This window comes from Salvelinus alpinus, chromosome 8 (genome assembly GCF_045679555.1).
Source record: "Salvelinus alpinus chromosome 8, SLU_Salpinus.1, whole genome shotgun sequence".
Classification (NCBI taxonomy): Eukaryota; Metazoa; Chordata; class Actinopteri; order Salmoniformes; family Salmonidae; genus Salvelinus; species Salvelinus alpinus.
The window spans coordinates 70,352,129-70,378,129 of record NC_092093.1 but is presented as its reverse complement, the minus strand read 5'-3'; the positions used below and the strand labels follow the sequence as shown (position 1 = coordinate 70,378,129).

General features: G+C 43.9%; 1 protein-coding gene across 5 annotated transcripts in view; it reads left to right on the top strand.

The window, feature by feature from the left end:
• The window catches only part of sema5a (sema domain, seven thrombospondin repeats (type 1 and type 1-like), transmembrane domain (TM) and short cytoplasmic domain, (semaphorin) 5A), a 202,594-nt gene that overhangs the window by 56,604 nt on the left and 119,989 nt on the right, over positions 1–26,001 (top strand). For all 5 annotated transcript variants that reach the window (XR_011676583.1, XM_071414898.1, XM_071414900.1 and 2 more), the window contains 3 exons: positions 8,984–9,083; positions 13,525–13,570; positions 25,105–25,167. Coding sequence is in view for 4 of the 5 variants with exons in the window: in XM_071414898.1 (XP_071270999.1) it covers positions 8,984–9,083; positions 13,525–13,570; positions 25,105–25,167 (209 nt within the window). In the remaining variant the exon portion in view is untranslated. The remainder of the gene's footprint in view (positions 1–8,983; positions 9,084–13,524; positions 13,571–25,104; positions 25,168–26,001) is intronic.

Below are 26,001 nucleotides of genomic sequence, written 5' to 3'. Positions count from 1 at the left end.
TCTCTCCACTAACAACATACCAGCCAAATGCTACTGCGCCCATTCCATCCTAGCTGAGACTGTCAGCTAATCATACAGCTCTCTGTCTAGGGTGTAATTGAGTGAAAGGGCAAGGTCACCACACACACACACACACGCACACGCACACACACACGCACACGCACACGCACACGCACACACACACACACACACACACACACACACACACACACAGACACACACACACAGACACACACGCACACGCACACGCACACGCACACACACACCATAGGCTCCTCTGTTAGCTCATGGTTAGTTGGGTTACCTTCAGCACTCAGTCTATTGAGTGTGAGGACGATGACTAACGGTCTGGCTAATGCTATCTGCTGTCCTCTGTGAGTCTCCGTAGTTGGGGTGACCAAACCGCACACTAGCATTGTCACCTGAGGTCAACAGTTTGTGTTCCCTAATGTTCCAGTCCAGACACTCAGTGCCTGCTGAAGTCATGTCAAATGCAGTGGTGTTAATAAAGTATGGAGACAGTTTGGTTACTAATCAGATATGAACACTGAACACAGATAGAGAGGAGAAGAGGGGAGGGGGTAGAGGAGAAGAGGGGAGGGGTAGAGGAGAAGAGGGGAGGGGGAGAGGAGAAGAGGGGGAGGGGGCAGGGTAGAGGAGGGGATGGGGTAGAGGAGGGGAGGAGATGGGGAGGAGATGGGGTAGAGGAGAAGAGGGAAGGGGTAGAGGGGAGGGGGTAGAGGATGGGGGAGAAGAGGGGAGGGGATCGGGTAAAGGAGAAGAGGGGATGGGGTAGAAGAGGGGAGGGGGGAGGGGTTGGGGTAGGGGAGGGGGGCGGGGTAGAGGAGAAAAGAGGAGTCTGTAGAGGAGGGGATAGGGTAGAGGAGAAGAGGGGGGTCTGTAGAGGGGGAAGAGGAGAAGAGGGGAGGGGGAAGAGGGGAGGGGGTAGAGGAGGGGAGAAGGTAGAGGAGCAGAGGGGAGTCTGTAGAGGAGAAGAGGGGGTAGAGGAGGGGGTAGGGGAGAAGAGGGGGGTCTGTAGAGGAAAATAGGGGAGGGATAGAGGAGAAGAGGGGAGGGAGAAGAGGGGAGGGAGAAGAGGGGAGGGGGAAGAGGAGAAGAGGGGAGGGGGAAGAGAAGAGGGGAGGGGAAGAGGAGAAGAGAGGAGACTGTAGAGGAGAAGAGGGGAGGGGGAAATGGAGAAGTGGGAGGAAATGTCTCTAAATGTAGTATAATTAAGCAATAAGGCCCGGGGGGGTGTGGTATATGGCCAATATACCACGGTTGAGGGCTATTCTTAACCCCGACGCAACGCTGAGTGCCTGGATACAGCCCTTAGCTATGGTATATTGGCCATATACCATAAACGCCTTATTGCTATTATAAACTGGTTACCAACGTAATTAGAGCAGTAAAAAGTAATGTTTTGTCATACCCAGGGTATACGGTCTGATATACCACGGCTGTCAGCCAATCAGCATTCAGCATTCCACCCAGTTTATAATATGTAGTATAATAGAACAGCGCACACACACACACACACACACACACACACACACACACACACACACACACACACACACACACACACACACACACACACACACACACACACACACACACACACACACACACACACACACACACACACACACACATACTTCTCTCTATATGCTGTATACGCCATGTCCGGCTGAGGTCTAAAGTTAGGAGGGAGGTCCCCAGGTCCTCCAAAGAGTGGGAAGAACTACAAAGACCTCAAACATAAATATGAAAATATATCAATATAATATAAATAAAACTCCCTGGAGAGTCAGGCGTTTTCTTATGGTGGACACACACTGACTGGGCTAGCCGTGGTGGGCCTCGCTATACTCCCATGTCTTCCATGTCTCCAATTCAATCTAAAGCGAAAACCGGATTTCTGGGATTGTTTGAAAATAACTTATCCTGGGAATCTGGTTAGTGGGTTTGATGGAAATGGCACTAAAGCTGTTCCAGTGACACACTGTATTCTACTGTTGTGTTTTGTCTGGTCTGGTGCCTGTGGGTTGCTCAGAGCAGGGTGTGCCACTCTAACACACATGAAAGACTCAACCCTAAAGGGTGGTGATTTTCTGACTTGGCTCTTTGCTCAGCCAAAATAACTGCTACTGTACAGCAATACTTCCTTGTGATATTTTCAAAGGCTGAATTATAGAAATGGTCCATTCCTTTGTCATTCTGAGTGCAGTTTTCTTTCCAATAAAAATGTTTTATAGTGAGAAGGATTTTGAAGCTGCGTAGCTCAAAAGTGACAGACATAATTTAGAACTTCTAACTAGTCATTGAACTTCTGATTCTGCAAGGAACCTTTCGGAAATGACTTCTTAATGTCAACCATGATGAAATCAGACTTTAAACAAAAATGTATCCTCTATCAGAAAAGAAATGTTCTAAAACACAGTTCATTCTTGTGGAACACGTGTGGGTTTATGAGTCAATCAGCAGTCCTAACCTCCAGAGATATATTATTGAAGTTATATGTTTAACGAGTGTTCCTTGGCGGATGTTGAAGTTATGGAAGATAGTTAAAACGTGTGCAGTAAACAGTGTCATCTCACCACCATTCAAGGTCTCGTCTCGGAGGATCTGAGAAGACGTGTCTGTTTAACAGCGGTGTATAGACTTTCACTTTTATCACCCCTCAAAGAATAACACATTGTTAGAGAGTTGGTGTGTGTGTGTGTGTGTGTGTGTGTGTGTGTGTGTGTGTGTGTGTGTGTGTGTGTGTGTGTGTGTGTGTGTGTGTGTGTGTGTGTGTGTGTGTGTGTGTGTGTGTGTGTGTGTGTGTGTGTGTGTGTGTGTGTGTGTGTGTAAGACTTTCCAAAAGAGAAAATAAACAAATCGCGTTGGAGACCAGGGCGATTTAATTGGTCCATGGGGAATATTTTTTACAGCCCACTAAGTCCATTGCGAGACCAACTTGCTACATTCTTAAGCATCAGTGCATTCTATTTACGGCCAAACTTCCCACAATGCTGCATTTGAATACTGACACAGGAAATTAAATGTAGTCCACCCTGCCTCTACCTTCATGTGTTTTCTTTAAGTCTTAAGTTACAGTTGTGTTTCTTTTTCCCATGTGGCACACAGAGGTCATTAGGTCATCTTGTTAAATGTTCCTTTTTTTCTTCCTTTAAACGGTTTCGCTCTGAAGTGCATGATGCATTGAAATGTTTTGTTGTGGTTTGTCTGTCAGGATTCACCCTCTGCAGTGCATCTTTAAGGTTTTCTTCACAAAATAGTTGTAATTTCACATTTTCCCTTTACCACATGGGACAGCAAACACTCCCCAGTTTCCCCAGTTGGACACATCTTGTCAGGCTGAATTTAAATTGAATATATACGTAGGTACTCCATTTATACCCTCAACGACCCCCGATTTACTCCTAGAAACCTGCAGTATTTTAGTCCCGGTTGTTTCCACATGTGCCTATTGTTTCAGGTCAGGTTGTTCTTTATACAGTTTGAGCACTCTGAGACTGAACACTGCCCTAGTTTCTGAAGCCAGGGTGTAAATATTTATATAGTCTGTCACTTTGTCATTGTGTGTCAACCGCTCTGTTTCAAAACCCAGAATAACAAACCTGGAAAGAGTGATGGAGAAGGAAAAAGGCAAAGATCTAGTTTGGAAAGGAGGGATAGAAAGGAGGAGGAAGGGAAGGGGGAGGGGAGTGTGCCGGTTTCGGCTTGGCTCTTTGCCATGGCAGAACTGGCCGCGTTCTCAGAGTTCTTTTCCCAAACCGTACACACACACACACACACACACACACACACACACACACACACACACACACACACACACACACACACACACACACACACACACACACACACACACACACACACACACACACACACACACACACACACACACACACACATATAAACACACACACACACACACATAAACACACACACACACACACATATAAACACACACACACATAAACACACACACACACACACACACACACACACACACACACATATAAACACACACACACACACACACATAAACACACACACACACACACATAAACACACACACACACACACACACACACACACACACACACACACACACACACACACACACACACACACACACACACACACACACACACACACACACACACACACACACACACACACGTGCACGCTGTACGGTTCTGTCTCATCAGCAGCCAAGCCCCCGATGCACCCGGCTGTGATACAAGCACAGTAATGATTCGATTACATTATCGCACACGCATTAAAAGCATGAAGGAAATGACATGAAAAAGACTAGAGAAATGCCTGGAGAGAGAGCGAGGCAGGGGACCATATTTTAACACTAGAACCGCTAAAGCAGTCATTTTGACTGCTCATGAATAGAAAAAATGACTCTGCCATTTTTAAAGTCTTGCCCCCCTCCGTTCTTGACTTTTCCTAAATAAGTCGATATAACACGCTGTCTGTGTTAGAATCTTAATATCACAAACAGAACTGGAGTTGTAACCAGTTTTAGCAGGGCGTGTCATTGTTTTAATGGTTTTCCCCCACTGCCCCTCCTTCTCCCAACAGTTGAAAGTGCAGTGCCCAGTTGATAATCACCACGATAATTGCCTCGAAACTATACCGAAACAAATTTCACACGTATAAAATCAGATTAAATAAATTAAGTAAGAATGACTGGGGAGAATGGTTGAGTTGATGAGCGAGGGGAAGCAAACGATGTATAATTGTGTAATCACCAATTATGAATGAAGAACGGGGGGGGGGGGGGGGCATTCTATTGTACTGATCCATTCTAATCTTAAAATGGTATGTACCCTACTTCAGTCCACTAAATAAAAGCAGTCTTATCAGTCTACTCTGGCCATACTTGGAGTAGGCCACACAGTGAGAGCATGTGTAATTTACATGCTGAACGGCTTTCAATACCGGGCAGCAGGTGAGCGAGTGACAGAGAATGTGGTGACGAGGTTTGTGGAACCTTACACTGGCAAGGGGAGAAATGTCACCAGGTACAATTTCTTCACTTCACTGTCATTGGCCGGCACCGTGAACAAAGGTAGACGGAGCTCACCGGCACAGGCGTTGTACTCCACAACGGTGCTGAACATTGACAAGACCACAGGGACGCAATAAAGAGAGAACCGGAAACTATTATGCACTACAACCAAACAAAGGTATGTGAAAGTGTGACAAGCAAGTGAAAGTTACAAACATTCTGTAAATTGCTAGAACAAGGAATAAGAGTTATATGAAATCCAACTGATGCCATTGTGTGAAGATGCACACAAGCACATAGCTGACAATACTTGACTATTTTTGACTGCTGTCATATCGACACATTCATTATAATGCAACTATTGCTTTTGTGCTGATTTTCACTATTTATCAAGTTCACTTGGCACTTATGATGATGTTTAGACTCATGATGTTTTCATCGTTTGACCGCTCGTCTTTCTGACCGCTCGTCTTGCTGACCGCTCGTCTTGCTGACCACTCGTCTTGCTGACCGTATGTCTTGCTGACCGCTCCTCTTGCTGACTGCTCGTTTTGCTGACCGCTCGTCTTGCTGACCGCTCGTCTTGCTGACCGCTCGTCTTGCTGACCGCTCCTCTTGCTGACCGTATGTCTTGCTGACCGTATGTCTTGCTGACCGCTCGTCTTGCTGACCGCTCCTCTTGCTGACCGTATGTCTTGCTGACCGTATGTCTTGCTGACCGTATGTCTTGGTGGTTGGGGTCTTTATTTCATTTTGTCATTATGAAAAGAAGCTGTTAACGTGTTCCAACACACATGCCTTCTGTTCCATAGTTGTAACAAACCCACCCCACAAATAAAATGTATTAACACTTGAATTTGTGTTTTGTGTGTTTTATATTTTTACTTATAGCCTACAAAAACAAGCGAATGAAAATGCTATTTAAAAAAAAATGTGTTACCCAAGGTCTTCATAAACACAACCAAATTATTATTTTTGCGATCGCATGAAATGTATTAATTACAGTGTTAGAATGTTGCAGTCAGAATGCTTGAAGGGGGAGGGGTCCCTTGAGGCCCAGACGTTCTACTGTTTAAATGGGCTTTTTTTTAAAAACCACATCTTGTTTAGTGAAGAAGTTCTTTAAATCCCATTGGTTCCTTTTGTAGAGGTCAAGGTCAGAGTTAATTTGAGGTTCAACTGTAATATAATGCTCCTAAGGGAGCTATTGCTACTCCCCTAGAGCCTTACAAAACATACCAATGTTATACTGAAGCCCTGAGGTAATCCACCAAATCACTCAATGTTCCATATAACTTTCTAGTATTCTACCAAGATCACTCAACGCTCTACCAAACCATAATGTCCTGCTGCCATTCTCCAACATTAGTCTGGTCTGTTTCTCATTAGAGCCCAGGGTAGCACATCTGCTCTGGTTATGAATGCTTATCAATGCTTATGAATGTTTATGAGCCCTTCACCTCGTCATAAAACACATAAATCCTCCGTGTTGTGGGCGTTGTATTCACTTAAACCCCCTCTCTGCCTCCCCCTCTGAGAGGGACCTGAGTGGGGCTATACCCCGGTGGGATCTCAGCATGATTTATGGGGGAAACACTGGGTAACTGAAGCCTTGGTTTCCCTCTGATGGTGTCGTTGCCACATTTGTATGCTCTGAATGCTTCCCCCCGGTATGAAAAACTAGCCTGTCACCGGCACCAGAGAGGCGCATCCCAAACTCCCGTCCCCCTGTAGAATTAGAGGGGAACAAGCCATTAACCACAGCCAAATCTTAGGGCGGAATTTGTCGTGATCTCTCCACAATATTTATTTCACCCAGGCTAATGAAAATGTATTAGCTTTGGGTCTGCGAGTTGAAAGTTTCCTCCTCCCAGTTTAACTGGTGCTCATTCTCATTAATATTTTAGACCCTGGAGAGTGGAAGGAAGAGGAAAGGAATGTCTTTGTTAGCAGTGATGCCATCATGTTAGGAGAAATGAATGTGCTATGATAGTGTTCTGTGCTCCTGCAGTTTGACAAGGAGGTAGAGTCAGTGCTGTATTTTTTAGTACGTAGCTCCTAGCAGTGACTCACAGGAAGGCAGGCCGGCAGGCAGAGACTCCCTGTTGTATTGGGTTGAATGCTTTGGCTTGACAGAAGTAAACAATGGATTGTTGGTTTGATGCAGTGAAGGGAGACTGTGGTTTCATTTCAAGATGTCTTCTGACAGGTGTTTCACATTTTTGACTCAAAGTTTTTCGAGGTGAGTTTTTTACTCCAACCCTAGCTGTATTCGATCAGTGCCAGGCCTACCCCATATCAGATATAGTACAGGACAGGTATAGACAGATCACAACATAATATCCACCACAGTAATTGCCCTAAAATGGCTTCATTCTCTACCATGAAAAGTGTTTTGAAATCCCTGAGCCACAGTGGCACCAGATATTTAGAAATACTGTACTTAGATGAACATAAGATATACTGCTAGCAGTTTCAAACGGGGATTATTAGAATAGAATAATGTCTAGTATCAGTGTGTAGTGATATGTTATTGTGACTACAGAGCAGGTTATGTGCTGAGTGAGAGGAAACAAACGCCCGGAGAAGAACCTGCCCTAACCACAGTGTAAGAACTGACGCTGGAGTAGAGAAGCAGGTAGGGAGAAAAGAACATTTAATTTAGCACATACATAGAACAGGACAGGAACAGCGTCAGAACCGGGTAACAAAATGACAAACGACAATTAATGCTGAAACGGGGAACAGGGCTGGGGAACAGACAGATATAGGGGAGGAAATTACACAGGTGATTGAGTCCAGGTGAGTGCAATGAATTGCTGATGCGCGTGACAAGGGAAGCAGGTGTGCGTAATGATGGTGGCAGGAGTGTGTAGTGCTGGGCAGGAGGGAGAGCGGGAGTAGGCGTGACACACAGACCTAGAATCAGATTATCTTCTCTCCAATGCTTACTTTAGCTATGAGGGGATTGGACAATATCTGACCCTAGATCAGGGGTTATGGTACATTTACTCCTAGTCCATAGCCTTAACTATTGACTCACTACCTATCAGATTACAGGACAGTAGGGGCCCGACACTAATCGCCCAGCAACACGACAGGAATATTTGATTCTATTGGTCAAGGGCTAATGGGTTGGGCGCCATGGAGACAGGCGTGTAGAGGGTGATCTGTCTCTGTGTGTCTGGGGTTTGACGTATTTTGTGTGTGTGTGTGTGTGTGTGTGTGTGTGTGTGTGTGTGTGTGTGTGTGTGTGTGTGTGTGTGTGTGTGTGTGTGTGTGTGTGTGTGTGTGTGTGTGTGTGTGTGTGTGTGTGTGTGTGTGTGTGTGTGTGTCTAATGTACCATGAGGGAATCTCTGGGTTCAGGGCCAAGGTCAAGGCACTGACAACCATGAGATGCATCCGTCTCAGATTCACTTTAGAAGGACCTTGGATTCAGACAGGCATGCACACACACAATCCCCCCAAAACATACACACACACACAAACAGCCCTCCTCCTCTCACACACTATGTACTGTATGCATTAGTTCCTGCTAGCTGCAGTAATGGTTTAGTAAATGGAGTGGAAGGCATTTGGTTGAAAGCCCAGGTGGGACACTGTACTTCTGTGCCCTTGAGATAGACTACAGCTATCTGGAGACACACAGGATATAGGGTACATTAGGTCTCCTTGGAAGGCTTTTTTTGACTTAATATTCATTCTACCAGGAACTCCCCTCTGGTTTGAACCTATTTTGCAAGGGAGTGTGTAACATCACCAGGCAAGAAGCATTCGTTTTCATAAAATCACAATACAGAACGATACACACAAAGACAATATAATATACATCACTTTATTACATACTGTGGCTACTGGCTAAACTCTTTATCCACCACTTTTTTCTCTGATCTCTTTTCCTCCTGTTTCATTGATTACCGTGTATCTTTCTCTACATTGATTGGCAGATATGGAGCCGTGGATCCACAGGTTCCGGGCTGAGGGCACGGTGGATTACTCCCAGCTAACCTTTGACCCCAGCCAGAACGAACTGATAGTCGGAGCCAGGTAATATGTTGTTCTCTCTCTCTCTCTCACTCTCTGCTTCTCTCTTTCCCCCTCTGTCTATGCTTCTCCCTCTCTTTCTCTCTGGCTATCCCCTCACTTGCCACAGAGTGTTCTCAAGTTGAGCTCATTGTCTTTGTCAAGCACATCATATTTAATCCAGAGTGTCTGTGTTTGTCTGAAGTGTTCTCTGGCCAGCTGAGATTGGGCTTAGATTAACTCTAACTGCCTTACTATGCATGTATTTCACTTCTGCTAATGGCCTAGGTTGTCAATACAAGCCGTTCTCTCCAGGTTAGCAGATGGCTGAGGAGACAGAGAGCTGGAGGAGCAGGACCAACACAGAGAAGCAGAGCTGGGGGAATAAACTAATGTACTGCAGATGGGATACAGGGAAACGGAGAAGTTGGAAAGACCTGCAGGGCCTGACAGATAAGGAGAAGATAGAGGGAGGGAGAGAGAAGAGCTCTTACCCTTTCCTTTCAAACACTAACCTGACTCAGGGGCTTAAGGGTGGTCCTGTCTCTACCTGCAGTTGTCTGGTCTAGTCTGTCTTCTCGCTCTCTCTGGAGTGGGCTCTGTAAAAGGAATCTAGGAGAAGTGTCCAGGGCTTGGGGTTGACTTAGGACCAGGCCTCACTGAATCCTTTCACTCAGGCCATCAGGCCACAGACATACCCTCTCTGGCTAACTACATTTGAGTTTTAGACATTGATGTGAGCCATATTGGCACCAGAAGTTCTAATGCAATTATACAACTGCTATAATGTTAAACATCTTGAATTAAACCAACTGTATACAAAATACAGGTCTAATTGGACTCATGGAAACTCCATCTTAGACGGAATCAACACACAGTGTATTCCCGAGCCCATTCACACAGACAGAGAAGCGTAGTACCAAATCAACCCCTAGCTCCTTAAATGCTCAGTGACAGGGATCTTGAAGAAGTGTTTAAGGAGCTAGGGGTTGTCTGTGGCCTGATGGCCAGAGTGAAAGGACTCAGTGATAATGGAGGTAGAGAAGGAGAGGCAGATCGATGTAAATGTCAATATACTGTAAAGAGGTTCTTAGACCACAGCCTGCCCTGTGAGATAGCCACTCTTCAGAAGATGGATCCGTGTGTGTGTCCGTGTGTGCGTGCGTCTTCGTGCGTGCACCTATGCATATGTGTGTTGCTATCGAGTCATCTTATGTGAAGAGGTTTCAGCTGGTGAATAATATTACAGAATAGATGCATTACTCTGACAAGAGCTAGGAGTGTTGTTATACCTTGAATAACCTTCATGCACCAAGTTTAACTGAAATAGAAAGATTGATCCTCTGACATTCAAGGCCAAATTTATTTGAAATAAAACGGGTTTTAAAAGGAAACGATAATCTGCTGAAAATGTAATAAAGCTGGTATAATTAAAAGATAAGTAATGAGAACCCGGGAATTATCGCGTGAATAACTTCCGAGGGGAAGCCAAGGGCCGGCAAAACAGCTCTTAGGAGGGTGTTATTCACAATAATTCCTGGTTTTGAGGGCCTTATTGCTTTTATAAAATGGTTGCCAGCATTTGAAAAAATATTAATGACATGTTTTCATTAAAAACTTAATTTTAATTAGTACATTTGTTTTATGTCATCCTTCCACCATACAATATAGTCTAGTCGTTAGTTCTGAGATTCTGAAGTTGCTAGCCAAATGGGGTGGTCGTCCATTCCAATTTCATGGACGTTCTAAGTAAAACATTTTGCTATGGAGGCTAGCTACTTCTACTTTGCTAGCTAGCCAACTAAAGCGAACAAACAATCTCATCAAGCAGCTGAAATGACAGCAAACTATGTGCATTTTTGTTTATTTTACCTTCGGTTTCATTGCCATTTCTTTGGATATATCCATTATACTTATTCTGATCAAATGAATTTGCCTGGCTCAGAGAAGCTGTCAGTTTCGTAACGTTCATATGCATGGCACGGTGGAGATCGCCCAAAAACATGCAACATTGTTCCACAGGAAAGGTTTAGACAAACTCCAACTGTTGCAAACCAAATGTTAGGCAAGTAGCATGGGGAAATATTGTCTAGACGCTTTTTCCAGGGGATATTACGTTTATAAATTGCCTAGCTGGGCTGTGGGACAGTAGATGCGCATTGATAAATCTAATGGAACAGTTAAATTACCCGGGGATTGTGGTGAATAACTCTCTGCTATCAACCAATCAGCATCCAGGATCCAGACAATCGTTTTGAATGATGATTCTGTGATGCAATAATGCTGACTTTACAAAACCATAGTGAGACATTGATAGTCAATATAGAGACTACTCACTGTCATGTTTTGTAAAAGGTTTCCAAATAAACCGTTTTTTTTAGTTGGCTTACAATGGAAACTTCACAATTCAAAAGAGCTAGAGCCAAGGATAGGCTAAAGGTGTTCATTAAAGTGAAGTTTCACTGTTGGGCTTAAGGTTTCTTTCACTGTGGTTTGCACACACACACACACCGCCTCATGGGCCTATGCTCTTTTCAGATTAGAGTATATTTTTCGTTAGACCGAGAGAGAAAGATGTACCTGTGAAAGTCTTTATAATCAGACAGAGAGATGTACCTGTGAAAGTCTATAATCAGACGGAAACAGAGAGATGTACCTGTGAAAGTCTTTATAATCAGACCGAGAGATGTACCAGTGAAAGTCTTTATAATCAGACGGAGACAGAGAGATGTACCTGTGAAAGTCTTTATAATCAGACCGAGAGATGTACCCGTGAAAGTCTTTATAATCAGACGGAGACAGAGAGATGTACTTGTGAAAGTCTTTATAATCAGACCGAGACAGAGAGATGTACCTGTGAAAGTCTTTATAATCAGACAGAGACAGAGAGATGTACCCATGAAAGTCTTTATAATCAGACAGAGATGGAGAGATGTACCCGTGAAAGTCTTTATAGTCAGACAGAGCGAGAGAGAGAGAGATGTACCTGTGAAACACAGTTTCCGTTAGCCAGTAATAGCCGGATTTTGGCCGATAAAAACATTGAAAAGCCAATAAATAAAATTGTCGGAGAGAAGAAGAAAAAATTCCATCCCGAAATAATGCTTTTTAAACTATTAATTGGTGGAAATACGAGTTTGGCTGGTCATCCTTATCAGTTTGTAGGTTCATTTGCCTAATTTAGTGGAATTAAATTGACGCATATGTACAGTATATTTGTTATGTATCTTATTTATCACACACGTACACAATACAGAGCCTTTCAGCGGAAAATATGTCTGACAGCGTGAGAGCTGCTGCTACAGCATCTCAAATAGCAAACGCCTAGGCAACGGAAGGCTGGCTTCATCAGCGCCAAAACCTGAACGTTTTACTACATATTACGAGGCATGTCTTACCTTGCTTTAAAGTAGCCTAGTCAAAATCAAACCATGTCCGTGGAGGAAATTCATTTATATTAACTTTCTTTCTTTGGCCAATAGCCAAAGGCACAATCGTTGTAATAACAGCAATCCGTGCTAGTTGTTGCATATTAGATCTTCCCTCTTTCAAAATTTATAACGGGTATTTTAATCTCTGTCACATGAAACCGCTCGCATGTACGGTGTGCTTTTGATAGCAGTGTTTTCCCGCTAATTGCATTATGGAAAGAATATTCACACGTAACCTGCTGCCTTGTGCACATTGCTGCTCTTATAATGTGAAATAATAGTAGTTTATTAACATTTTAAGCTAAACGTTCTGATCTGTTGCATCAGACTCATTGCTTTTGAATGTTTTATTTATTTAGTCTAGGCCTATTGGGATCTATCGTCCCATAACTGTCCCATAGTCTGTTTGGAATATGCTATTTCTTTCTCGTCAAGCTGACTAATAGAATATGTATTTTTTCACAAAATTTATGAACTAGGCTTTATTACTCATGTATTAACAGAGACAAATACTCATCAGCAGAGCGGAGAAAAATACTCCTCAAAACTCCCATTCAGTTGGATGAAGTTACCCGTAAAAAATATCTAACGGTTAAGGTTTGGATTTGTCAAGGGTAAGCTGATCCCGCATCTGTGTCTACAGGAAAGTTCTTCCCAGACAAGGTCATATCACCGGGAGAGATGACATAAAGTATGTAATCTTGCAAACTATATTCAGTTCAGTTTGACTGGGTTTCTATTCAACAAAGATATACCTAGTTTTGGAATGCTATAGCAGTAAAGTAATCTAATCAAGTGTTCCTGTATGTGGTTACATCTGAACAGGCTTTTGGAGTGGCCCAGAAACAAGTGTGCTACATCAAAGATGTGTTATTAAGGGAGAGAAATTGACCAAAATAGGGATAAAATAACCCAGAGATATCGTTGGACACCTATTACCAGAAATGCTCTCCTGTCCACTTTTATTTTCTCCGGTGTTGTTCTTTTAGAGAAGATTCTACCTTCATCTCTCCTCCCTCTCTTTTTTCTTTCAGAAACCACCTCTTTAGACTCAATCTGGAGGACCTCTCATTGATCCAGGTGAGTCTTTACCAGCGTTACCATTATCCCCCTCTATTTTACTATCTACTGTATCTCTCTGTCACTCCCTCTTTCTCCCTCTCAATCCCCTTCCTATTTATATCCCTCTCACTCACTCATTTCTCTCTTTTCTCATATTCTCTCTTTCTTCTCGTATTCTCTCTCTCTTTGCTCCTCTTCCTTCTTTTCTGCCCCTCCCTCCCTCTCCCACCACCTCCTTACTCTCTGTTGGACCACAGTGTCATCTATACGAAGTCCTGTCTGTCTTGTCTTTGTGTGTAACACAGTTATGCAGTAATTATCGTAACACTTACTGGAACAGCCCAGCTGTCAGGCCCTTAAAAAATGGTCACAAACAAGACACAAAGCTTGTCAAAGCATGCCATGGGAGCTACAGTAATGAAAACCCAGGGAACATTTCAAATAGTTCAATAGTTTCTCGCTGTTATAGGCTATGCATCTTGACAACATCATTATGTTAAGTGCTGATAAATGAAGCCAGGATCATTCTTATTTTGTCAGGAGATCCTATGGGCTTAGATTGCACCATGGGCTATGTGCAGAGGCCATCTCTAGGCTAAGCTGGATCAGGGATTCAGGAAAGTCCACCAGTCACAGTAGTCAGTCTTAATGCCCCACCTGTCTAACTGTAGTCTTCTCTTCAGTCAGTCTTAATGCCCCACCTGTCTAACTGTAGTCTTCTCTTCAGTCAGTCTTAATGCCCCATCTGTCTAACTGTAGTCTTCTCTTCAGTCAGTCTTAATGCCCCATCTGTCTAACTGTAGTCTTCTCTTCAGTCAATCTTAATGCCCCATCTGTCTCACTGTAGTCTTCTCTTCAGTCAGTCTTAATGCCCCACCTGTCTAACTGTAGTTTTCTCTTCAGTCAGTCTTAATGCCCCACCTGTCTAACTGTAGTCTTCTCTTCAGTCAGTCTTAATGCCCCATCTGTCTAACTGTAGTTTTCTCTTCAGTCAGTCTTAATGCCCCACCTGTCTAACTGTAGTCTTCTCTTCAGTCAGTCTTAATGCTCCATCTGTCTAACTGTAGTCTTCTCTTCAGTCAGTCTTAATGCCCCACCTGTCTAACTGTAGTCTTCTCTTCAGTCAGTCTTAATGCCCCATCTGTCTAACTGTAGTCTTCTCTTCAGTCAGTCTTAATGCCCCATCTGTCTAACTGTAGTCTTCTCTTCAGTCAATCTTAATGCCCCATCTGTCTCACTGTAGTCTTCTCTTCAGTCAGTCTTAATGCCCCACCTGTCTAACTGTAGTCTTCTCTTCAGTCAATCTTAATGCCCCACCTGTCTAACTGTAGTCTTCTCTTCAGTCAGTCTTAATGCCCCACCTGTCTAACTGTAGTCTTCTCTTCAGTCAGTCTTAATGCCCCATCTGTCTAACTGTAGTCTTCTCTTCAGTCAGTCTTAATGCCCCACCTGTCTAACTGTAGTCTTCTCTGCAGTCAGTGTTAATTCCCTATACGTGTATGCCTACCCCAGCTCCTAAAACCACGTGTGAAATTCCTGTGGTTCCTGTGGTCCAGACCCATTCTGTTCTGCAGACCCATTCTGTTCTGCTGCATGACGATAGTACTTTTGCAGTTTGCTAAGTTATTTGCACCTTGTGTTCTGCCTGCCAGAGGAAGAAGCACAGATGAACTAACTTTTCTTAGTTAAGCCTGGCAGCACAAAACCAAATCAATTGAATCAAGCAAATTGATTGTTATTAAAATTATGCTATAAAATAATTTATCTTATCTTTTTTGTCAACCTTTGATGTTGAAAGCAATAGCATGTGTTTGAGCAGTGCAAAGTGATATTTGTAAACATACTGTACAGTATAATTGTAGCTCTTTCCCTCCCTTCATCCCTTCATCTCACAATGGCATAGTAACCATTACCCCAGCATGCTCCCTCCTTTCTCCTTGATTTCCATGGCTGAAGGCTGTATGTGTGTACTTACCTCCTGTGGGGCTAAGAATCGTGTAGCCCAGTGAGTAACCAGTCAAACATTGACACGTTAGAGGTTTATCTGGATCTCTTCCTGGGGGAAAACAGCAGGCTCCTTTGATGCTCTGGACAGAGGCTAGACACTGGCAGTTTACTGATGCTCTGGACAGAGGATAGACACTGGCTGTGGGGGGTTGGGGAGAGAGAGGGAGAACAAAAGACATGAAGAAGACGAGGAGAGGGAAGAATAGAGGAAAAAGAGAACGGAAATCGTGATAGATAGAGATGAGAGAAAGAAAGTGAGGTAGAGCGAGAGAGAGATAAGAAAAGAGAGATACTCCTCATAGAGAAAGGCAGAAATCCATGGGGAGTCACTCTTTTGTTGGCGCTCACTGGGACAGGGCTGGTTATTAAAGATGCTTCATCCCATCCCTTCTTCTCTCATCCTCCCCCCATCCCTTCATCCATCCCTCTTAGCCTTTATCTCATCCCTCACTCAGTGTAGATTCCTCTAGCCCCTATCAACCCTCCTTTGCCCCAGGCAGGCCCCATCTCCAGAGAGAGAAAGCCTTGGTAATCTGGACCACGGGCCAACTGCCAATTTAAACTGACCCTGAGTCTAGAGGCTGCTTTGCATCTGACTGGAACAGGGTTTTAGGTGAGAGAGTTAAGGAGCTACCTATCTAAAAAAAAAAACAGGGTTCAGCTGAAGTGGTCGGAGTGCTATTGTGAGATTTGGTACAACTTTGGTTGCTACCCTCTTCTATTTTTCTCTTCTTCTCTCCTTTCTTCTTGTACTTTTCCTCTCCCCCGTCTTCTTCTCTCTCTCTCCTCTAACTCTCCCCCTCTTCACGTCCCTTCTCCTCTTTACCGCTCTCCTCTCTTTTCTTCTCCTCTCCTCATTTACCTTCTTCTATAACGACACAGGGCGAGACCCAGATGCAGACACAGGAGGCAGATGGTTCGAGTCTCTGATATTTATTAAACAACAAGGGGCAGGCAAGAGGCAGGTCAAGGACAGGCAAAAGTTCATTAACCAGGTCAAAGTTCCAAATGGTACAGGGAGGCAGGCAGGCTCAAGGTAAGGGCAGGCTGAATGGTCAGGCTGGTGGGCTCAGAGTCAGGGCAGGCAAAAGGTCAAAACCAGGAGGACTAGAAAAACAGAGGCAAGGAAAAAGCAGGAGCATGGAAAAACACGCTTCTTCCCCACAAAGAAGAACCCTGCGCCGGCAGGGAAGGCAGAAGGGTGAATACTCCCAGTAGCCAGAGAGTCCTCAATGTGCTCCTCCATGACCTTGGTCTCAGGGCCAGACAGGGAATATAGCCAGCCTCGAGGCGGTGTGGTATCTGGGAGGAGGTCAATAGCACAATCGTAAGAACGGTGTGGAGGAAGGGAGGTAGCATGAGCCTTGCTGAAAACCTCCAGGAGGTCATGGTACTCTGCGGGAACAGCAGAGAAATCCGAGGCTGGACTTAACCCTGGAGGTGGACGTTCCGGGGGAGGCTGCGTCGCCTTCAGGCAATGTGAATGACAGAACGGGCTCCAACCCAGGAATGAACCAATGGCCCAGTCAATATCGAGGTTGTGCTTCTGGAGCCAAGAAAATCCCAAAACAACAGGGATGTGGGGAGACTCACTGAGGAGAAGCTGTATTTACTCATTGTGATTTCCAGATACCCGCAGATTAATGGGAACTGTGCTGTGTGTGACTCTTCCAATGGAGCGGCCGTCCAGTGCCCTGGCGTTCTTGGGAACGGAGAGGAGTTGAATGGAGATACCTATTTCCGATACCAGGATAGCGTCCATAAAACTCTCATCTGCCCCAGAGTCAATCAGCACCCGGAGAGACTTAGACTGGTCTCACCACAGCAGGATCACAAAAAAAAGGAGTTTGGGTAATGGGAATTAGTGAATTCCCAGTCTGGCTCACCAGTGTACTCGTACCTACTAATGAGTCAGGTCTCTTTACTGGGCAGGTGGCTATTTAATTCCGTGCAGCACCACAATACAGACAACTGTTGGAGCTTAGCCTACGTGACCGTTCCCTAGGCGATAATCTAGCTCTGCCCAGTTGCATAGGTTCCAGTGTATCCGACAGACCCGTTGCCCATGATTCGAGGGAACTCGGGTGGCATCGGATCTTCTCAGAAATGCAGCCTCATTCCTGAGTTCCGGTAGACGCCCATCAATCCTAATGAGAATCGAACACCTTCCTCACCTCTGCCATAAAATCCTACAGATAATAGCAAACAACGGATTGTTGCTCCCAAACAGCTGTAGACCAGGAGAGTGCCCTTCCAGACATTAGCATAATAAGATACGCTATCTTCGACTGATCCGAAAGGAATGAAGATGGCTGTAGCTCAAAAATAAGGGAGCACTGGGAAAGAAACGCCCGGCAGGTTCCAGGATCCCCAGTATATCGCTCCGGAGGAGGTATGCGGGGTTCTCGGGGAAACGGGGCAGGCAGAACAAACCCACCACTGGTAGGTGGGTTACTGAGTGACTGAGTGACTCAGATTCACAGACCTGCTCCATTAACGCCTTGAACCCCTGGTTGTGGCGTTCCGCCAGAGATTGGAACCCTTCCATAAGGTTCTGAAGTAGCTCCTCATGTTTTTTAATGGTGGCTCCCTGCAGGGTCCCCGCAGGGTCCAACTCTGCTGGGTCAGTCATGACCAGTTCGTACTATAACGACACAGGGCGAGACCCTGCAGACACAGGAGGCAGATGGTTAGAGTCTCTGATATTTATTAAACAACAAGGGGCAGGCAAGAGGCAGGTCGAGGATAGGCAAAAGTTCATTAACCAGGTCAGAGTTCCAAACGGTACAAGGAGGCAGGCAGGCTCAAGGTAAGGGCAGGCTGATTGGTCAGGCAGGCGGGCTCAGAGTCAGGGCAGGCAAAAGGTCAAAATCAGGAGGACTAGAAAAACAGAGGCAAGGAAAAAGCAGGAGCACGGAAAAACACGCTGGTTGACAAGACAAGACGAACTGGCAACAGACAAACAGAGAACACAGGAATAAATACCGTGGGAAAATGGGGAAAACGGGTGACACCTGGAGGTGGGTGGAGACAATCACAAAGACAGGGGAAACAGATCAGGGCGTGACATCTTCTGCTTTGTCCCTCAGCTCCACTACCCTTTACCCCCTCCTCTCGTTTTAATTTCCCTTCTCCTCTCTTTAAAAGATCCAATTATTTTCATTGCGGTGAGATTTGCATCCTTGGCGTCCTTGGCATGTCTTATATTCTTTCTGTGTTAGGTTTCATTATGAAGGAAGTCTCCCCTGCCGGTGCCTCTCAGCTCATATTAAGAGCATTAAAGATTGATCAAGTTGAGAAAATGTACTATCTAGCTAAATCTGGTGCAATGGCATGTTGTACATGGTCCCTAACAAATAAACAAATACATAATACATTCCTAGAAAGAATGCACTACCAGAATACTCACAGGTTTTGTTGATTTTACTTGTCTACATTGTTGTTGAAAAAATAAAGTAGTCTGCTGTGGGAAATGACCTACAAACTACGCTCTCGTGTCTTGATGTGTCTTGATGAAGCTTAGTGCTGAGAGCTATGCCGTGCATGATTTTTTTTATACAAGAAGAGACGAGGTAGAGTTACCATTTGATGTTTAATCAATGCTCAGACTTAATCCTTTATGTACAAAGACAATATATTTATGAGCATGTCAAAACAGCCAAGGTCATCCTTCGATGTATGAAGGAAAAATAAACCAGACCTCTAGAATTTTGGGGGGCATTATTGATTGAAATCTCTCTAATTTTCCCTCAAACTAACCCTCATCACTTAAGATGAAACGTGGAGCCTCTTGGCAGTGTTGTGTTGTTTGGAGTTTCAGAGAGCTGCTAACTGCCTTCTGTCTGTCCTGTGGTACTGCAGATATAGAGTTCACCAGGAGATCGATACTGGCTGAGGCCTGCTATCATAATCTCACTGGCCTCTGTTACCTCAGCAAAACGCTCTTCTTTCCTCCCTCCTTCTCTCCCCCTCTCTCTTCCTACTCTCCGACTGTAATGAACAATAAAGTCAAGGTTTTAGAAAAGCATAAGGGAGAGAAGAAGTGAAGTCCTCTGCTCTGAGAAGAAGGGATAACATTGGAGATGAAGAGAGAGAGCGAGAAAGCGAGAGAGAGAGCGAGAGAGAGAGAACTCTTTTGCAATTTCTGTGTGTCTTTGATTGCATTCCCCATGGATTATCTCTTCAATTGGGGCTATGAACAGGAAGGGTACAGACGACTCAGGCGAGAGATAGTACTTTGTCTGATGAACTGTTTTTGTGTTGTAAACACTCTCAGAATACAAAGCAAAACAATGATTTGAAGTGAAAAGTTTCTGAGAAGTTTCTGATTGCCATCAGATGGAGTGTTTTTACAACACAAACACACACTCAATCTGGTTTATATAGAATCTGGCAGCAGGTAAAGTAGGCCTACTCTGCAATGACTACCCCTTACCCCCTCCTTACCCCCTAGCCTTACCCCCTACTCCCTCACTGTCCTACACTCACCCCTTGCCAACCCCAGTCAGCAGAGTCAGCCTTGGCACCATGAGCCTTTGCACCCTGTACACCCTGTACACCCTGTACAGTAGCTGCTGTGGGTTGGACGTAGCACTTCCTTGATGAATCACCTGCTCTCTGTCTGCATTGTGTTCACATCCCATTGTGTTGCCCACGGTGATGGATGATCACCTGGGTTCTAGACCTCAGTGTTCCTTCCTTCCTGTCCTGTTTCTCTCTCTCTCTTTCTCTTTCTCTTTCTCTCTCCCTCTGTTCTATCGTTAATAGAATGGCCTTCAGAGAGACATGATGTTTTAAATGCTTCATTAGTAGGCTATTTCCTCTGACACAGAAAATCTAAACTGGAACACAGAGGCAGTCTAATTTTTCAGAGAGTGTTGTGGATCGAAGCATTAGGCAGTTATTGCTGGACAAGTTCTGTAGTAGCAGTAGCATTGTTCACATTCAATGTGGAGTGCAGTGTGTGAAATAAATAGCAGATATGCCATGAAACATTTTTTTTTGCTATAATGAAGACATCTAATGCAAGATGCTAAATAAGTTCCCAGTGTGTTGTATTTCAGCAGCTTCTATCTTCCCATCACGCTTTCTGTCTGAGAGACAATTACCCCTGCTTAGCAAGCGCTAACGGAACACCTCTGTTAGCTCCAATAGCTCAGCTTCTTTAAATTGGCCAAGTCGGGAATAACTCCTCTATTTAAATGCATGGAATAATACAGAGGACTGAGTCAGTGGAATGGGGGCACATAATAGAGATACACAGCACACTCAATAATAACTTGGACTGATCCATTAAAGGGGCTGAGAGGGGTGATGGGGTTTGGAAACGAATGGTTTGACCCTGGATGATGGTCAATGTTGACACTGATAGTGACTAATTGACTGTCTGCCCTGTGTATACTGAACACCTTCATATTTGATGGCATACATTATGGTGAGACTACAGTCTCTGTGGAGTTAGGATGTTTTTCAGTCATTTAAAACGTACCTGATTAAGATTTTAAATACCCTACCTACATGTTGACTGACAGCTCTGCTCTGATGACTGTAACTATCTGGGACTGTAGTGAAACAGACACATATTTTAATATGACTTCAGGGCCAATTTCTTGTCAGAACCTTTCATCGGCTTACATCAGCCAGAATTCTAAATGTCGCAACAACAAAAAAACGGTCAAAAGACATTTCGAACAGATACAGATGTCTCTGCTCTCTGTCTCTCCTCATAATGTCCTAGTCTTATGAAGGAGTCCCAAGACAGTATCTACTCTAGACATAAAGTGTGGCTCTCTTTATGCAAAATAGATGCTATCATGTCTGGGTGTCTGGGGAGAAGAACACTGTTTTGGATTCTCTCTCTCTCTCTCTCTCTCTCTCTCTCTCTCTCTCGCTCTCTCGCTCTCTCTCTCTCTCTCTCTCGCTCGCTCGCTCTCTCTCTCTCGCTCGCTCTCTCTCTCTCTTTCTCTGTCCTTCTCTGTTTTTCTCTCTGTCTTTCCATTTCTCTTCCTTGCTCTCCCTTTTCTCTCTCTGCCCAAGTCCCTGTCCTATGTTATGTCCCCCCAACCTCTCTCTTTCTCTCTCTCTCTCTTACCCCCGATCTCTTTTTCTGCCACCCTTCTGTTTCTCTCTCCCTCTGTCTGTCCTCTGACCACGCTCTCTCTGTCTCTCCCTAACACCCACCTTAGGGTAACAATGGGCCTCTTAGTAGTAAAGACACACACATGGTCTCTGCACAAAGGCTCATCTCTTGGTTATCAAACAGTACTGAGGACAGTGTAGTGAAGCGAGAGGGTGGGCAGAGAGAACATGCATATCTCCAGATTCAAATCACTTTAAGTCCCAAACACTGAATGCCTGCATGTGATTATGCCCTACAGCTGCTTTCAGACCAGTAGATACTTCTGAAAAGCAGCTTTTCTTTCTAACTAAAAAGGGCTGTGTATCAGAGACCTAAAGTTGAGAGCTGATAATTAGAATAAATGTCAGCACACTAGAGATTATATTTCACTTTAAGAGAGCTATTTCGTCTGCAGAGCACAATGAGGCTAAATAATAGCGTTGTAATGGGTGTTTAATGTTTTAAGATTTTGGTTTTAGACTTTGCATCGATGCACTGCTAGGTATTCTGGCCCATTTGATGTCTTGGCACTGAGGTACTGGGGTGTGAGAGGTGGTAAATTATGCCAACATATTACTGGTTTTAGGAAAGATGGATAATATTCACTTCATATTTTATTATAGTAGCCGTTTTTGAAAGTGGAATACGTATGTGTAACGATTCTCTAATTCCTCCTCCTCCTCGGACGAGGAGAGGAGAGAGGGATCTGAAGACCAATGTGCAGCGAGGTATGATGCCATAATAATTTATTTACAAGAACAAAACGAACTATACTTGAAATGATACAAAATAACAAAACGAAAGTAGACAGACCTGAACATGGAACTTACATACAACATGAAGAACGCACGAACAGGTACACGACTACAAACAAACGCTACAGTCCCGTGTGGCACGAACATACATACAGACACCGGAGACAACCACCCACGACAAACAATGTGAAACAACCTCCCTATGTATGTCTCTCAATCAGAGGAAAACGAAAACCCCTGCCTCTGATTGAGAGCCATACAAGGTCAATTAAACCTGACACTAAACATAGAACAAACACAGACTGCCCACCCAGCTCACGTCCTGACCCACTAAACACAACAATACAAAAGGAAAACAAGGTCAGGAACGTGACAGTATGAGTATTGAATCTCTTCTGAACTGTTCTATTTATATTTGATTATTATAATACATTTGAATGAGTAATAATTTGTTTTATTGAATCCGTTAGTGCCCACAAAGCTCTTTCATAATATTATTGATTATGTTACCTCATCATTACTATCTAATACCATATCACAGACGAACCAGAGAATGTTTGTGTTTGAGTTAGACCAAACTTTTTGGTATTTCCCCTGTAATTTCTAAGAGCACGTACTGCACACACATAGCCTACTCATAGGGACAGCCAGTGCTGTGCAAGCTGGGTTGGCATGCTGAGCTGCTAGTGCTTATGTGTGGTTTGTGTCAGAGGAGCACTGTCCCTAAAATAGCTAGCTTTGGCCTGGAATGTCATCTGGCACCCTGACAGATACAGCTGAGTGGAGGCCACGCACACACGCACACACACAATCCACCACCTTCTGCCTCCCCCCACTTTATGCTGGGCCTCTATCCTATTTTCTTTTTCCTTCTCATGCCCCCTTCTTCCGCCTCCTGTTCCCACGTGAACCTGCCAGGTGTGTGGGTAATAATAATTATTATTATTATTTGGGAGGTGCTTATATTTTGTCCTGTTACACACAAGTGTGTTTTTTTGCATATCCCAACTCTCCCTGGACACCCCAGGGAGTGAAATTAGCACAGGGGCACAGCAACAGATTTTTTCACCTTGCCGGCCCCGGTATTCAAACCAGGAACCTTTCAGTTAATGGCCCAATGCGCTAACTTCTAGGCTACCTATGCGTGTGTGCGTGTGTGCGTGCATGCGTGCAATATCTCTACTTCCTGTTACTTCTTTTAGGCCATTGGGACGGTGGAGTTAAGGCTTTCTCATAAAAACCACTGAGGAGAATTTCAGTCCACTGTTCCTGTCTGAGGAGGAAATTAAAGACAGTTTCTGCTGAGGGGTTTCAACTTATCCTCTCTTTAGGTCTGCACGATATACAGCTGATATACAACTTTCAATCCTGAATCAGATGGAAACATTATAATAATGTGTTTGGTATAGTTATAACAGGTTCTTAATGTAAAAGGTGGTTTCAACTCATTAGGCTACCTTCCCCTCGTTTCGTCCTTATACAAAGTTGAAATATAGAGTATATTTAAGATGAAAACATGATTTATTTTCTATCCTAAAAAAAATGTATCCATACAGTATAAAGTTCCCTCAAGTAGTTTACCATATTGTAAAAATAGAAACTGCTCTCCATGATTTACCTGGCTAAATGAATGATGGGGAAGGTGGTCTAGAGTTACAGTGAAACATACAATTACAATGGGACTTATAGCTAGCAAGTGGTTCATAAACTTCCGGAGTGGTACATTAAGTTACAGCGGTACAGTAATTATTACAGAAACTTTCCATTCACTCCCTAATCTCTGGAGTGGCGGTAATGGCTGTTCTCCTCCTCCGTCCGTCCATCGTTTCACTGGCTTGAAGCCAGCAGTCATTTCATTCCATTACTACAGAACCTTTATCAATGAAAACCCCCTGGAGGACCAGAAGTGAAATTACAGTTGAGGAATCAGAGTGTATTGAATTCTCATCCTTAGAGGATAGGCCTAGGTTTTATCTCCTAATTCCTCTCTGCTAGTAAAAACGTGAAAAGCATCTCAACATTTCCTTCCATGTAAATCACATTGACATTCAGTTCTGTGCTTGCTCTCTCATGTCTAAGTATCCCTCATTTTCTCCCCTGGTGTAAATCACATTGTCATCCGTCTCTGTGCTCGCTCCCTCGTGTCTGGAGTGAGCCCTGGTGGGTGGGCGAGTTAATTGAATTCAGTGTTCGTATTTAACGTGCACTGGTACACCGATAGGATGCGGTCTGCTGTGTAGGATGTATTCATTCAGCCTCTGTGTGGGTCGATGAACCACAGCCATATAAATGAAAGAGGTTGGTTGTAGTGGCAAATACTTACCACCTGGTCAAACAAACTCAAGACTGGAGGAAATAGTCTACACCGTATTTAAAACAATGTGATGTGGTATACCTGCCTACAGGAAACGGCTATTGTAGAATGTTGTCATTGTTCATTATTAAACTGTTGTCTACTGCTCAAGTGTCAGTTTATTGAGTGTTTCTAAAAGCTGTTTTATTGTTGGTTTACAATGTTGTTCATGAACAATTCAGATTTTTTTGCCCAATGTTTAATGTTCTCTTCATTTAATGCCTATGTGTTTCCATTGTGCCATGCTGTTTCAGTGTCTGTTTCTAATGCAGTTTAACACCAGTATCGTGTGTTTCTAATGGTATTTTTGTGTTGACAGGAGGCGGAGTGGCACTGTGATGAGTTCACTAAAGGAGCCTGCTTCAGTCGGGGGAAGTCAGAGGTGAGGCCGTTAACACACTCATCCCAACATGAAACAAACCCACTCATAACTCAGACTTAACTTAGACTTCACTCAAACTGGAGAAAACCCCTCATGGACAACAATGTGTGATTTATGTCTGAAGTAGGATTTAGTGGGTTTAGTACACACCTTTTCATTTAAACTGACTATACACAGACACTGTTTTCCTTTCTTCTGTTTGTGTGTGTGTGTGTGTGTGTGTGTGTGTGTGTGTGTGTGTGTGTGTGTGTGTGTGTGTGTGTGTGTGTGTGTGTGTGTGTGTGTGTGTGTGTGTGTGTGTGTGTGTGTGTGTGTGTGTGTGTGTGTGTGTGTGTGTGTGTGTGTGTGTGTTTGTGAGTGAGAACAGTGTATTTAAATATCACTCCACAATAATATAAAATACAGATTTTTTAAACCACATTGTGGACCGCTCAAATAGAGTTGAGACACTAAACACAATCATGGTCAAACATGGTACATTACATCATCTATACACATGTATGCATAATTATTGTATTTTATTAAATACAGTGGATGAAAGGACAATTAGGCACTTAAAAAGAAATGTTGGAGGATTTTATTTTATTTTATTTAACCTTTATTAAACCGTTGGACGATAAGATGGCAGGTTTTGGTTCAGACATTCACACGGCTCAGACATTCACACGGCTCAGACATTCACACGGCTCAGACATTCACACGGCTCAGACATTCACACGGCTCAGACATTCACACGGCTCAGACATTCACACGGCTCAGACATTTTTCTTAATAACATTTCCCATAGTTTATTATTTTCATCAAAACCATTCAAATGTTCATTTTGGCTGGACA